This window comes from Bos javanicus, chromosome 28 (assembly GCF_032452875.1).
Source record: "Bos javanicus breed banteng chromosome 28, ARS-OSU_banteng_1.0, whole genome shotgun sequence".
NCBI lineage: Eukaryota > Metazoa > Chordata > Mammalia > Artiodactyla > Bovidae > Bos > Bos javanicus.
In genome coordinates, this window is record NC_083895.1 from 15,071,041 (window position 1) to 15,087,555 (window position 16,515).

Here is a 16,515-nt window from a genome sequence, read left to right on the forward strand (position 1 = left end):
GGGGTCCCAGCTGGTCAGCGTGAGACCCTCAAGGACCCCTTGGAAGCAGAAGGCTTTGAATGTGAAAAAAGGCACCTGGCGGCCACATCTGGGAACTCTTAGCCAAGGGCAGAGGAGAGCCCAGAGCAGGAGCTGGCGTCTCCAAGGGGTCTGCAGGGCAGGGGCGTGAGAGGGCAGGGAGCCCAGGTGCTCACCAGAGGGACCCCATTCTGCCACCACCCACCCTTTGCTCTCCCCTGGGGCTCAGGCTGGGACCCTGGAGCACAGTGTTTTGGGGACAACACAGGAGGAGCTGGCTGAAGAGGCTCCTCTGGGACGTGGACACAAGGCCACTGTGGCACAGACCAGCTCGGGGCTTGGAGGTCCCTGCCCCTGGGGGCTGTAGCCCCGCTCCGGGCTTCTTCACGGCCTAGGGTCCCCTCTTCCTGGCTCTGCCGCCAGGAACCTCGGCTGCCATGCCTGCACCCCCAACAGCAGCCCTGGCCGGGCCCCTAGAGGACGGGGGGTGGATGGATGGACAGACAGAGGTGTGGATAGAACCCCGGGAAGGAGGGAGGTGGCCTGACAGGTGACGGTGGGCCAGGAAGCCGGGAAGCCCAGCTGGAGGGCGGAGGGGGCGGCTGCTCCCCACTCTCCCTTGCAGCCCCGTGTGTGACGCGGCCCCCAGGACGGAGGGGCGCCTGGAGAGGGAGCCAGGAGCAAGCCCACTCCACCATGAGTGGTCACTACCGGCAGAAGGGAAGCCACACACGACAGGGGACACTCTCACGCTTCCAAGAACATGCCAACGTCATCTGGAGTGACGGGGAGGCCTGGGGCCGCCCTGCCTGCATGGGCAGGTGCCCTGGGGTCTGTAGGCTGCGGGAGCGGAAGTCATTCTGAAGCATGGCGGCTCGGGAACAAAGTCAGCTTCCCAGCTCAGAGACAGGCCCCATGCTGGCTGGACCCTCCCCGGAACCCCGCGGCACCGGCCTGCCCCTGAGCCTCTTCTTCTCCCCCAGGGCCACCTCCTACTCGCCTGGGCGCAGCAGGGGCAGAGATGGGCGGGGCGGGGGAGCAGGGGAGGGGAAGGCAGGGCTCCGGGCTGCCCTGCGCCGACCCCGCGGCTCCGTCCACTCTGACCCGGCCTCCCTCCCCGACCCGGCCTCCCTCCCCGGCCCGGCCTCCCTCCGTGGCCGTCCCCGCCGGGCAACAGGCACTCACGTCAGGGTAATAGTCCACTGTGGGGACCAGGTGCTCCATCAGGGCCTCCAGGGACCCCGAGATGAGACGTCCATCTTGGAAGATGAGGTCCCCAGAGCCGCCGGCCCCACCGCCTCGCTCCCCCATGCCGGGCTGCCCCTGTCCACTACAGCTGGGCCCGAGGATGCTGGAGAAGACCACGGACGTCTGGGGCATAGTTTCCTGGGAGGAAAGAATGGGGCGGTCAGACATCAAAGGCTCCTCCGCCCTGAGGGCCAGCCGCCGGGAGGGCCTGAGCCCCAGCACGGCCGGGAGGGGGGTCATCAGATGTCAGCGCAGGCAGAGAACAGGCTCCTCAGCGGCCCTGAAGCCACCGATCAAGGTGTCTGATAAACATTTCCTCAGCATCTGCTCTGTGCATACCAGGCCTCATTCCAGAGACCTGGACACAGAGCGCTCTGCCTCCTGGGGTTCCGTCCCAGCAGAAAAGACAAACCATGGGGAAGAAGTAAAAACAGCACCAGGGGAACACCAAGTGTGTAGGGGTGGCCACGGCAGCCGCAGGGAGGCGGCCCTGAGGCAGACAGAGCGTGAGCTGTGCGGCTTCCGGCATAGAAGAGGGATGTTCCAGGTACAAGGCACAGCCGGTGCCGAGGTCCTGAGGCCAGGGCGCGGGAGGGGATCAGCAGGAGAGTAGTCTGGGGAGTGACCAGCCTGACCGTACACACTGGCGGCCCAGGGTACAGCCAGTGAGTGACCCAGGAGGCGTGGGCGCTCCGGGCACAGGAGTGACCTGACTGGGGGGGAGGGTCACTGTGGCCGCCGTGTGGAGACCAGCAAGGGAGAGATCTGAAAACCAACTGGTCTGGGCTTTGCCATAACAAAACCCTGGAAGAGATGGCCCAGGTCAGGTGACAGAGGAGTGGGGCAGGGTCGGCTCTGGACACTGGGATGGCTGGTCTTTGACCTGAGCCACTGACCGGCATGGGGGAGGGCTCTGAGGGTGGGGTCTGGGGAAAGACCTGGAACTTGCTTTGGACTTGCTGGATCTGAAATGACTGTTAGACGCGGGTGTTGGGCAGCAGTCTGGGGTTCAGTGTGACAGGTTGAGGGTCCCCCCTCGCACGGCAGCCAGGCTCTGCTGGAGGCTCTCCTGAGGCCTGGGACACTCTGCAGCCCTCTGTGCCTCAGTTTCCTCTCTGCCCAGGCAGCCGATTCCGCGGTGTCAGCGGGTACACACCTGCCAGCCCGAGGCTCGGGAGCCAGCGCCCGAGGGTACACTTTCCTTCCTACTTCCTGGACAGGTGGAGGGGGCCTACCCCACCCCCTGGGCTAGTCCCCTCAGGCAGGACAGGGAGACTGAAGCAGGGGTGGAGGAGGTGGCCCTTCCTGCCTCTGTGGGGACTGTAGCCAGGTCTCACCCTCTCGGGTCACCAGCAGGCAGGGGCTACCACCCCACGCCCAGCTCCCCAGGCAGCCACACTGACCTCTCCAAGCCCTGGGAAGCAGAAAGAGCCCCCAGGGCCAACCTGCCAGGGACGACGCCTTCAACCGGACCTGGTCTGCTCTCTCATTGGGACCAGGGCCAGCCCTGGAGCCCTTCCGGCCTCAGCTTCCCCACCGTGCAGAGCAAACAGCAGCCACAATTACTTTACTGCCACAAAGGACCCCTCCAAAGGCTTTACCAGCAGCACCCGCTCCCGCCCCACAGCACATAAGCCGAGCCTCACACCAGGGTGAAAGGGGCCCTGGGTCAAACGACACTGGCTTCCCTGCCAAACGCCTGGAGGTCACCTTAGAATTCGCAGAACATCCTTTGAGATGAGGGCAAGTGCTCAAGGGAAGTCCCCGGGGCCAAGGCCAGGACAGTGCCAAGCCTGTCCCCCCAGGCTCCGTGCCGCCCTTGCTCCATGGGTTCAGACTCACAGCACACTCCCATGCAACCCATTGTTTAACAGTGCAACCCATGTTAAAATGAACATTCCCAGGCCACACTGGGTCAAAAATTTGGGTTGGGTCTTCTTTACCACTCAAGTCAAATAATCACTGACTCGGACAAACTCTTCATCTTTCAGATAATGAATGAGAGGCTCCACAAGAAGGAACTCAACTGAGGAAACCCTAGGATTTCCAAGTCCAGCCTAGGTGCCACCACCTCTAGGAAGCTCCCCTGGGTTAATCCCTGGACTGCCGACCCACAAGGCGAGAAGTGCCTGATCACCCACCTCAACGTCTTCCTGTCTGGCTGGAGCCCGGCCTGTAGCCACACTCAGGAATCATTTGGGGGAGGAAACAGTGGACGCCCTAGTGGCTGCTCTGCTGCTGTCACTAGCTCCGGAGGGGACCTGGACCCCAGAGCTTCAGCTGAGGGGCCATCGCTGTGGGGTGACTTTCCCACCATCACACAGTTCTGGGTTCAAAAGGTGACCTGAGACTGGTAACTGTGGTCAGCTAGACATCCTGACCCCAAGCTTCTCAGTCATCAGAGATGGTGTTTTTGGAGCCCCAGGCCCCTCACCTGTGGAGGGAGTAGGCTGCTCTGGTCAGGAGGTGCTATGGAGGGAGCACGCTGATACCCTCTGCTAACTTGCACAGTCCCCACCCGATGCCCACAGGGCAAGGCCACCTGCAGGGACACCTGCCCCGGGGCTAGGAGGTCAGGAGCCAGTAGGAAACCAGCCTGGGGACTCAGCACCCCCAGCCTTGCCACCCATAAGGGGATGGACGAGTCCAGCAGGAGGCCACGGGGCGACTTCTACTCTGGGCACCAGCCCACCACTCCCCGGGAGCCTCAGCACTGTCTCCCTTGACAGATGAGGGGCAGACGCTCAGGGTGGAGTCACCTACCCAGGGGTGGGGCCCTCATCCACGTGTCCTGGACTCATCATGCTGCTCCTACCCCAAGGCTCCCCACCTGTGTGAGGGTCTCTGTTCCCCCAGAGACTGTGTCCCAACACCTGCCTATGCACAGCCCAGGAGGTCATGGGAATGAGCAGCTGGGTGAGGCCCATCCCTCCAGCTTGGGGTGGTGACCCCTCTCACAGTGGTGACCCCACCACTGGACTCACCAGGTGCATAAGACCCCATATCAGTCATTAAATGACATCAGCAGATGTGACCGTGACACGCACATCAATGCACAGAGGACATCCAGCCACCCCTGGCCATGCTCATCACAGAGATTACTGCAAGGGAGCAGAGGAGGGAGGGGACTCGCTTTCCATTCTACACATTTGTCAACTATCTGATAACATTTCTAAATGGCACATCTATCTTGTCATCTTTTAAATAACTTTTCTTTTTTAGTGCAAAGAAGCTGAGTTTTGAAATCAGCACTTTTTATAAAGGCAAAATAGGCTTCCCAGGTGGGGCTAGTGGTAAAGAATCCGCCTGCCAATGTGGGAGATGTAAGAGACTTGGGTTCCATCCCTGGGTGGGGAAGATCCCCTGAAGAAGGACATGGTGACCCACTCCAGTATTCTTGCCTGGAGAATCCCATGAACAGAGGAGCCTGGCAGACTACAGTCCATGGGGTCATAAAGAGCTGGACACGACTGAAAAGACTTAGCATGCATGCGTAAAGGCACGATAAACAGGTGCTGGCTCTGCAGACAGAAGCATGGCCACCATCCAGCAAGTCACCTGTGAGGTGGGCTTCGAGGTAGAGGCCCAAAACCTCTCGGGGGATTGGGAGAGCCCACAGGGGACTCCTCCAGCCTGTCCCCTACCCTAGGACCCAGCCTGGGGCCAGATCTCCCTGACCACAAGCCTCCTCCCCCTCCTCTGTACACTGAGCCCTGTGGATCCTGACGACTGCCCCCCAGAGTCCTTCCTTACTAGCCCCTGCCCAGTCCCCAGTAGAACCCATCCCTGCCTGGTCATAAGCACTTTGGGGAGGGTCTCCAGGCTCAGTGCCAAGTGGGAGGAGACAGGTTCCCTGACTGGGTCTTCCAGGACAGGAGTTTAGATCCTGGGTTTGAATCCCAGCTCTGCAACAGGCCAGGTCCTTGCTCCTAGATGAATCTAACCAGCCTTGATTTCCTCAGCTGTCAAATGGAGATGATGGCAGGACCACCCCTGTTGAGACCTCTGCCTGGCATCTCTGCTGGCCATCCCAGCCCGCTCTGTGGTCCCTCCTGCTCCTACACGTGAGGCCCTCCTCTCAGTTCCAGCAAGAGCCACACACCTGTGTGTCCATCGCCCCTGACTGGACCTCTTCTCAGGCAGGAGCCACTCAGAGCAGAGCACCAGGAAATCCGGGCTCCTGTCTCAGGAGGGAACTCACAGCACGAGCAATTGCAATCAGGAGTACTGTAGCTATTAGGAGGGGCTCCTGCTCCTGCTGGACTGAGCACGTGTCCCCATATTGGTCACTGTGTCCGTCCCCTCCTGCCTGGATGGGTGAGGGTGCTCCGGGGCAGCCTTGGGAGCAGATGCCTGCAAGGGGTCCACATGCAGAGGTGGGGCTAAAACCACTGAGCCCCAAGGGCTGTGCAAGAGAGGAAGAGCTGAAATCTCTCCTTATGCGAACTACAGATTTACATCCCCACAACCTGCTTTGTAAACTCAGTGCCTCCAGAACATCTGAACAGACACGCAGTGCTCCCACGTTGGAGATAAGTCTACCTTTAGTACCTGTGGCCTCGTGGGCTGCACACCCGGGGGCTGGGCCAGGCCAGAGTCTGAGCTGTCCCCACAAGCAGGTCTAAGTGTATGACACCACAGCCTCAGGCCCTAGGGGGAATCTGATGAAAACAACGCCTGAGAGACACCAGGGCCAACTGCCGGTGCACACAGGGTTAAGGTGGGGCCGAGAGGAGTAGGGGCTTCCCTGGTGGCTCAGTGGTAAAGAACCCGCCTGCCGATGCAGGCAGACGTGAGAGACTCGAGTTAGACGCCTGGGTCTTGCCATGGAGGAGGGCGTGGCAACCCACTCCAGTATTCTTGCCTGGAGAATCCCGTGGACAGAGGAGCCTGGCAGCCTACAGACTATGAGGTCGCAAAGAGTTGGACACGACTGAAGCGACTAAGCACGCACACATGCAAGAGAGGAGTACCAACTACAGTGTAATGCGAGAGCTCACATCATGGGTGAGAGGGCACAACAGAGCGTGCTCATGGGTGAACTGCTCCAGGGAACCGATACTCAGTGACTTCTCTCCCAGTGGGCGTGTTCCAACCCTCCCTACTTCACACAAAAGATCAGAAACACAGCTAAGAAACAGATCAACAACAGATCCAGGGGCTTCTACAGCAACAGTTGGGGAGGAGACCCCACCCTCACAGGGCAGTGATAGCCACAGCAAGGGGAGGCCCTGCTCAGCACCCAGGGCAGGGTCTGGTCACCACCACATCAGTCACATGTCTCATCAAGTGCGTCACGGCCAGCATACACAAGGAAAGAGGTGGCAGACATTAAAAAGAGCCCTCGCACCAAAAATATTAAACCCACATAGGGATGATCCTTCCTAAACACATCCCACCAAGACAGTCTGAGGGTCTGGCACTGGGAAGACCCCCCCAGAGCATTGAGCCCTGAAGGCCAGCAGGGCTTGAGTAACAAGAGCTCCATGGGGCTGGGGGAAACAGATTCCACTCTTGGAGGCCACATACAAGGTCTTATGTATACCAAGACCAAAGCAGTACCTCCACAAGAACCTGGGCAAGACACACTTAGGGATCTTGGACACTCTTCTGGGGAGGCAGAGGTCAGGGACCTGACCTTGCCAACAGCCTGCAGGCTCCAGCGCTGGAACGCCTCAGGCCAAACAACCAGCAAGACAGGAGCACAGCGCCACCTGCTGCCTGAGGTCATACTGAGCTCGCAGCCATCTCAAAACACCACTTATTAACACACCCCTGCCCATCAGAGGGACAAGACCCAGCTCCAAGAGGGAAGGCACCAGGCTCCCATCAGGAAACAGGCACAAGCCCCAGTACCAACCTCATCCACCAGGGGGCAGACACTAGAAGCAAGAGAAACTACTATCTTGCAGCCTGCAGAAAGGGGACCACAAACAGAAAGTAAGACAAAATGAGATGACAAAGAAATACGGTGCAGATGAAGGAGCAAGACAGAAAACCCCACAAGGACAACTAAATGAAGAGGAAATATGCAAACTACCTGGAAAAGAATTCAGAGAAATGACAGTAAAAATGATGCAAAATCTCAACAGCAACAAAAAAAGAATGCAAGCACAGACTGAGAAATTACAAGAAATGTTTGACAAAGAGAAGATTTAAAGAACAACAAAAAAACAGATAAACAACACAGTAACTGAAATGAAAAATACATAACAAGGAATCAATAGCAGAATAACTGAAGCAGAAGAATGAGTAAGTTAGCTGGAAGTCAAGAGTGGCAGAAATAACTTCCATGGAACACAATAAAAGTAAAAGGAATGAAAAGAACTGAGGACAGTCTCAGAGACCTCTGGGACAACATTAAACACACCAACATTTACATTAGATGGATCCCAGAAGAAGACAAAGATAAAGGGCCTGAGAAAATATTTGAAGAGATTAAAAAAACTTCCCTAACATGGGAAAGGAAACAGTCACCCAAGTCCAGGAAGTGTAGAGAGTCCCATACAGGATAAAACCAAGGAGGAACGTGCTGAAACACACAGTAATCAAACTGACAAAAATTAAATACAAAGAAAAAAATATTAAAAGCAAAAAAGGAAAAGCAACAGATAGCATACAAGGGAATCCCCATAAGGTTATCAGCTGGTTTCTTAGCAGAAACTCTGCAGGCCAAAAGGGAGTAACACGACATATTTAAAGTGATGAAAGGGGAAAACCTACAACCAAGAATACTCTACCCAGCAAGGCTCTCACTCAGATTCAACAGAAAATCAAAAGCTTTACAGACAAGCAAAATCTAAGAGAATTCAGTGCCATCAAACAGCTTTACAATAAATGCTAAAGGAACTTCTCTCGGTGGGAAATGCAAACCAAAAAACTATAATAGATATACACACAAAAAAGAAAAAGCAACCCAAACACCACACTAAAAATGGTTACCGAATCACAAAAGAGGAGAACAAAAGAGGAAGGGAAGAAAAAAAACTTAAAAAAAAAAAACAAATCCAAAACAATTAAGAAATCATACATATCAATAATTACCTTATATATAAATGGAATAATACAGATCAAGAATCATACATATCAATAATTACCTTAAATATAAATGGATTAAATGCTCCAACCAAAAGACACAGATTGGCTAAATGGAAACAAACACAAGATCACTATATATGCTGTCTACAAGAGACCCACTTCAGATCTAGGGACACATACAGACAGAAAATGAGAGAATGGAAAAAGATATTCCATGCAAAGTGAAATCAAAAGAATACTGGAGTAGCAATACTAATATCAGACAAAGTAGACTTTAATTAAACGACTATTAGAGGTTTCCCTGATGAGTCAGTGGTAAAGAATCCACCTGCCAATGCAGGAGATGTGGGTTTGATACCTGGGCCAGAAAGATCCCAAATGCCACAGAGCAACTAAGTCCGTGTGCCACAACCACTCGGTCTGTGCTCTGGAGCCCAGGAACCGCAACTACTGAGCCCATGAGACACATCTATCAAAGCTTGCACGCCCTATAGGCCGTGCTTCACAAAAAGAGAAGCCACTGCAATGAGAGGCCCTTGCACTGTATCTAGAGAGTAGCCCCCACTCGCCACAACTAGAGAAAAGCCTGCAGAGCAATGAAGACAGCGATGCCAAAGATAAACAAATAAATAACTATTACAAGAGACAAAGAAAGACACTACATAATGATCAAGAGATCAATCAAAGAAAAAGATATAAAAATTGTAAATATATAATACCCAACATAGGAGCACTTCAATATATAATGTAAATGCTAACAGCCATAAAAGAGGAAATCAACAGTAACACACCAATAACGGGGGGGCTTTAACATCCCACTTAAACCAATGGACAGATCATCAAGACATAAAATCAATAAGGAAAGAAGTCTTAAATGACACATTAGACAAGATGGACTTCATTGAAATTTATAGGGCATTCCATCTGAAAGAAGCAGAATACACTTTCTCCTCAAGTGCACATGGAACATTCTCCAGGAGAGATCACTTCTTGGGCCACAAATCAAGCCTAGGTAAATTTAAGAAAATTGAAATAATATCACGCATCTTTTCCGACCACAAAACTATGAGATTAGAAATAAATTGCAGGAAAGAAATAGTAAAAACACACAAACATGTTGAGGCTAAACAACATGTTACTAAACAACCAATGGATCACCGAAAAAATCAAAGAGGAAATCAAAAACATCAAGAAACATATGACAACAAAAACATGATGATCCAAATATTATGCAGTTCTAAGAGGGAAGTTTACAGTGATACAATCTTACCTCACAAAACAAGAAAAATCTCAAATAAACCACCTAACCTTACATCTAAAGCAACAAGAGAAAGAACAAACAAAACCCAAAGTTAGTCGAAGGAAAGACATCATAAAGATCAGAGCAGAAATAAATGAAATAGAGATGAAGAAAGCAATCGAAAAGATCAATGAAGTTAAAAAAAAAAAACTGGTTCTGTGAAAACATAAAACTAATAAATCTTTAGCCAGATTCATCAAGAAAGAAAGGGAAAGGGCTGAAATCAATAAGATATGAAAAAAGAGAAGTTAAAGTGGACACCACAGAAATACAAAGAGATCATAAGAGACAACTACAAACAACTATATGCCAATAAAAAGAAAAATCTAGAAGAAATGGACAAATTCTAGGAAAGGTGCAACCATCAAAGACTGAATCAGGAATAAACAGAAATTATGTACAGACCAATCACAAGTACTAAAATTGAAAGTGATTAAAAAACTTTCAAACAAAAGTCCAGGACAAGATGGCTTCACAGGTGAATTCTATCAAATATTTAGAGAAGAGTTAAAACCTATCTTTCTGAAACTCTTCCCCAAAATCAAAGAGGATAAAACATTCCCAAGCTCACTCTATAAGGCCAACATCACCTTAATACCAAAAACAAAGATACCACAAAAAAAGAAAATTACAGGCCAATATCACTGAGGAACACAGACACAAAAATCCTCAACAAAATACTAGCAAACCAAATCCAACAACACATTAAAAGGACCATACACCATGATCAAGTGGGATTTATCCCAGGGATGCAAGGATTCTTCAATATATGCAAATCAATCAATGTGATAACACAATTAACAAACTGAGGAATAAAAACCATATGATCATCTCAACAGATGCAGAAAAGGCTTTTGACAAAATTCAACACCCATTTATGACAAAAACTCCAGAAACTGGGCACAGAAGGAACCCTCCTCAACATAAAAAAGATATACAGCAAGCCACAGCTAACAACATTCCCAACTGTGAAAAACTGAAAGCATTTCCTCTAAGATCAGGAATAAGACAAGGATGTTCACTCTCAGCATTTTTATTCAACACAGTTTTTGAAGTTCTAGTCATGGCAATCAGAAAAAAAAAAAAAAGGAAACCAATTGGAAAAGAAGTAAAACTGTCAATGTTTGCAGATGACATGATACTATACATAGAAAATCCTAAAGACATTACCAGAAAACTGCTAGAGTTCATCAGTGAATTTGGTAAAGTTGCAGGATACAAAATTAACACACAGAAATATCTTGCATTCCTATATAGCAACAATGAAAGATCAGAAAGAGAAATTAAGAAAACAATCCCATTTACCACTGCATCCAAAAGAATAAAATGTCTAGGAATAAACCTACCTAAGGGGGCAAAAGAACCGTACTCAGAAAACTATAAGATGCTGATGAAAGAAGTCAAAGATGATACAAACAGATGGAGAGATATCCATGTTCTTGGATTAGAAGAATCAATATTGTGAAAATGAGACTACTACCCAAAGCAATCCACAGATTCAATGCAATCCCTATCAAATTACCAATGGAATTTTTCACATAATTAGAACAAAAACATTACAATTTGTAAGGAAACACAGTTCAGTTCAGTTGAAACACAAACGACCCCAAATAGCCAAAGAAATCTTGAAAAAGAAAAACGGAGCTGAGGAATTAGGCTCCCTGACTTCAGACTATATTACAAAGCTACATTAATCAAAACAGTATGGTACTGGTACAGAAACAGAAATATAAATCAATGGAACAGGATAGACAGTCCAGAGATAAACCCACATACCTATGGTCAACTAATGTACGACAAAGGAGGCAAGGGAATACAAAGAAGCCAAGACAGTCTCTTCAGTAAGTAGTGCTGGGAAAACTAGATAACTGCATGTAAAAGAATGAAATTAGAACACTCTCTAACACGAAACACAAAAATAAACTCAAAATAAATTACAGACCTAAATATAAGACCAGATACTATAAAACTCTTTGAGAAAAACATAGGCAGGACACTCTTTCACATAAATAGCAACAAAATCTTTTTGGATCCACCTCCTAGAGTAATGAAAATAAAAATAAAAATAAATAAATGGGAACTAATAAAGCTTAAAAGCTTTTGCACAGCAAAGGAAACCATAAACAAAACGAAAAAACAATCCACAGAATGGGAGACAATATCTGTGTACAAAGCTACCAACAAGGGATCGATCTCCAAAACACACAAACAGCTCATGCAGCTCAATAACAAAAAATAACTCAATCGGAAAGTGGCCAGAAGATCTAAATAGACATTTCCCCAAAGAAGCCATATAGATGGCCAAAAAGCACATGAAAAGATGCTCAACATCACTAATTATTAGAGAAATGAAAATCAAAACTACAGTGAGGTATCACCTCACACCAATCAGAATGGCTATCATCAAAAGTGCTGGAGAGGGGAACTGCTGGTGTGGGATACGGAGGAACAGAGAGCTCCCCTGGCTGCCAATTTCAATGACCCCTGCTGGTAGAACCTGATAGGAAACCAGCTGTCCAGAATGGTAATTGGCAAAGCCTAGTCACCAAACTCAGTGGAAATTTGGGTTTGGAGCTGGAAAACCAACAGACACAGGAGGTAAAAAAGAAGAAAGAAGAAAAAAAAAAGTGCTGGAGAGAATGTGGAGAAAAGGGAGCCCTCCCACACTGTTGATGGAAATGTAAACTGGTGCAACCATTATGTAGAACAGTACTGAGGTTCCCTAAAACAACCAGATGCGGATCGACTATATGATCCAGCAATCCCTCTCCTGGGCATACATTCAGAGAAAACCGTAATTCAAAAAGACACATGTATCCCAGTGTTCACTGCAGCACTATTTACAATAGCCAAGACATGAAAGCAAACTAAATGCCCACTGGCAGAGGAACAGATAAAGAAGATGCGGTGTGTGTACACACAATGGAATATAATTCAGCCATAAGAACAGATGAATTAATGCCATTTGCAACCACATAGAGATTGTCACACCGAGTGAAGTCAGAGACAGACAAATACTGTGTATCACTCATATTAGTGTAATCTTTAAAAATGGTACAAGTGGTAAAGAAGAAAATAACAGATGTAGAAAACAAACTTATGGCTACCAGCGGGGGGAGGAAAGGGAGGGATAAATCGGGAGGTTGGGACTGACATGTACATACTCCGAGTGGGTTGCCATGCCCTCCTCTACGGGATCTTCCTGACACAGGGACCAAACCAGCCTCTCTTACATCTCCTGTATTGGCAAGCGGGTCTTTATCACCAGTGCTTCCTGGGAAGCCCTATATACACATACTATATGTAAAACAGATAACTAATCAGGATGTACTATATAGCACAGAGAACTCAGCTCAATACTAAGTGATGATCTATACGGGAAAAGAATCTTAAAAAAAGAGTGGATATAGGTATATGTATAACTGATTCACTTTGCTGTACAGCAGAAACTAATACAACCTTGTAAATCAACTATACTCCAGTAAGTTTTTTTTTTAATGAAATAACAATAGCTAAAACTCTGAGTACTTTGTATGCATCACCAGTGACACTATTGCTAGAGTTGAATCATCTCATTCATCCTCACAATAACCCCAAGGGAGCAAACGCCACTCTCTGCATGCTGCCAATGAGGACAAGGCACAGAGAGGCCAAGTAACTGTCCAGGGTCACACAGCAGATAATCCGAGGAAGCAGATACAGTGGGGGCTTCAGAGCTGCCACTGACAAGTCTGATAAACCTTCAGTAGGTGGTGATGATGAAGGCATGGAGATGTTGGAAGACACAGAGAAGAGTTCAAGATGGGAGCGACTGCAACAGGGCCAGGATGGCAGCAAAGGTGGTCAGGCAGGCCTGCGTCTGTGCCCGGATCAGCCACTTGTGGCTTTATCAGGACCCTCAACCTCTCGGAGCCTTAATGACCTCATCTGTAAATGGGCATGGGGAACACTATTTCAGAGGTATGCTGGGAGGACGGAGTGTGCTCACTTGGGTAAAGCACTGCACACTAGAACATGGTACCACCTCCCACCTGAGGAGCAAACTCCCACACATGTTCCTACTCCATGCCCCACACAGGCCATTCTAGCCACACAGGCCCCCGGGGAGTCAGACCCTGCAGGGATGCTCTAAAACAAATGCAAAGCTGGAGCCACAGGGTCAGCACCACCAAGAACTTGTCGGCGGCAGCAGTGCACCTTCCCCTGAGTCAGAACTCACTGCTCTCTGAAGTTTCAGATCCTCTCCTTTAGAAAGCTTTGCTGCTCCTAGTGTGGGCTTTCCTGGTAACTCAGTGGTAAAGAATCCACCTGCCAATCAGGAGACTCAGGTTCAATCCCTGGGTCGGGAAGATCCCTTGGATAAGGAAATGGCAACCCACTCCAGTATTCTTGCCTGGAGAATTCCATGGACAGAGCAGTCTGGTAGGCTATAGTCCATGGGGTTGCAAGAGGCCAACACAAGTTGGCAACTAAACAGCAGCAGCTGCTGCACCTGGTGTGGCCCAACCCACAGCGCCACCACCTGGCTGATCACTGAAATGCAGGGCACTGAGTCCCAGCCCAGGCCTGCCAGGTCATGCCCGCACTTTCCCTGGATGTGCTTGTCCGTTTCAAAGTTTTAGCCTCCAGGTGATGAGACCAGCTTCACCTAGGTCAGTGCCTCTGGTGGCTGCATAACAATCACCTGGAGAATTTAGAAAACCGCTTTGCCCAGCTTCCACCACAACAATTCCAACTGGTGGGGGTACAGCCTGGGCACTGGTGTTTTTCAAGGCTTTCCAGGTGAAAAGGCAAAGTAACAAGTACACAGAGCCTCTCTCCTGCTTCCGCTGCGCCTGCCTACAGCCAGACCTGCTTCAAAGCTGCAGACTCAGACACTGGTGGAGCTCTCTGGAAGCCTCCAGAGGCCAGAACGAGGGAGGGGGAAGACGGGGCTAGGGTTGGGGGGACAATGATGGAGCTCCCAGGGGACCTGCACCTCTGGCCCAAGTCAGCTGGTACTGGTCTGGACAAGGCAGCAGGCCTTTTAAGGGCAGTGGGAGACGGACTTGCACTGCCTCCTCTGACTCCTTACAGCTCTTCCTCTGTTCTGGCAGGAAGGCCAGCACCTTCTAATTATAGATGCAATCAACTCAGTCAGGCCGGTGAAAGTGATTCACTGGTTCTCAGAAGCCTGGCCCTCAAGTTTCCCATCTCTCGCATAGGTGCAGGTGGGCATGAGGGCAGGCCCAGGAGCAGGGGGGAGCGGGCACTCCTGCCAGCTTGGGAGCGAACTGGCACTGAGTGCAGCGCCAGCTGTCGTGTGTCAGCACTTGTCTGTCTCACACATGCGTTTATCCGGCTCTCCAGGGGCACTATGGAGGAAGAGGGTCCTCCCTGGAACTGGGCCCAGAGTCCCTGTGGCCAAGCCTCAGAGGGTGCCAGGTGCCTCTGCATGGGCAGAGCAGCACCGTGGGTGCCGAGGGTGGGCCGGGAGCAGGCAGGGAGGTCTGGTCAGGCAAAGGCTGAGCCTGAGGGGCCCTCTGCTACTGCCTGGATACGCTGCCACCAGCAGTGTCTAGCGGGCTGGCTGTAGGTCAGGAGGGCCGGGTAGGCCAAGCAAGGACGCACAAGGGCTTCCTGTGGCTGTACTGTTGCCTTGCCCTCTTTGCACCCCTCCTGGGCTGCCCCACTGCCTGACCGCAGGCTGTCCTGGCCCCCCAGAGCCAGACACCAGCTACCCCTACACCATGGTCCAGCCCAGCCCCCGGCCTCCTAGAAACTACATTCCTTTAACACTCCCTGCCTGCACCCTCACCTGTGACCTCCGCACACATACCTGCTGAGTCCTCTCCTGCGGTTTCAGTACTGGGAGCCAGTGAGAGAGTCCAGGCTGGAGTCAGGAGACACGGTCTCCACACCATAGGGAAACCTCTGAGCCGCTCTGAACCTGTTTCCTCGGCTGTAAAATGGGCCGTAGAGTTTCTTGTGCCTCCTCCCTCGCTGGGTAGGGATGAAGGCTAGATGAAAAAACATGTCCCTGGGAGCGGTACCTGGGCCGTTGTGTGCCACTTGCATCTGTGCCTTGCCTCGGTGGCACCCAGCACCGCCCACCACCACTCCTGACCTGCAGCCTCACAGCCATCAGCAGGACAGAGCAGCAGCGGAGGGATGAGCAGCACCGAGAGCAGAGATGCTCTTGTCACCTGGAGGCTTCAACTTTCAAAGGCACAAGCACGTCCAGGTCAAGTGCAGGCATGACCCGGCGGGCCTGGGCTGGGACTCAACGCCCTGCATTTCAGTGACCAGCCAGGTGGTGGCACTGAGGGCACCAGTGGGTGCCGAGGGTGGGCTGGGAGCTGGCAGGGAGACCCTGTGACTCCCCGCCGTTCCCCCGCCCGCCCGGGGTGTGGGTGTGCGCATGCGCACAACCAGCCGAACGCAGGGAGCCAGGTGAAAACCCCGGGCAGACTCAGATCACAGGCTTCACAGGGCCTCCAAAGACTGCGGTAAGGCGGACCATCAGAACTCAGCGCCGGTATCTGGCTGCTCTCCCTCCTCCCTCCTGTGTCCCAGGGCCAGCTCCCCAGTAAAGTGCTCGCACCTTAGCCTTGCCTCCATCTTTAGGGAGGCCGAGTTCAGAGAAGGGCAGCCATTCTTCCGGTTTCCACACACACCCCTGCCCCCACCCCCCACATCTGAATGAGACCCAGCGGCTCTTAAGTGCCCCGAGGGTCAGGGCTTAGGAGCCGACACCCCTCGACCTGGGTCCAGGCCTCCCTCCAGATGTTGGTTTGGGGCAAGTTACTCCATCTGTGTGAGCCCTGGCCGTGTTTGTCAGACAAGATACTGGTCCCCGAACTTCCTGGTGTGGATGTATTGCGGGGGGAGAACCACAAGGAGCCTGTCTTCAGCCTAGAACAAGAGCTCAC

The 16,515-nt window shown here is 51.2% G+C and overlaps 1 protein-coding gene across 5 annotated transcripts in view; it reads right to left on the reverse strand.

Moving 5' to 3' along the window:
- Positions 1 to 16,515, reverse strand: part of RASGEF1A (RasGEF domain family member 1A) — a 45,340-nt gene that overhangs the window by 15,438 nt on the left and 13,387 nt on the right. For 4 of the 5 annotated variants that reach the window (XM_061404993.1, XM_061404990.1, XM_061404989.1 and 1 more), the window contains exon 2: positions 1,204 to 1,404. In XM_061404993.1, the coding sequence (XP_061260977.1) occupies positions 1,204 to 1,404 (201 nt within the window). Of the gene's footprint in view, positions 1 to 1,203; positions 1,405 to 15,422; positions 15,883 to 16,515 lie in introns of those variants that run through there. The other variant, XM_061404991.1, reaches the window with a different exon arrangement.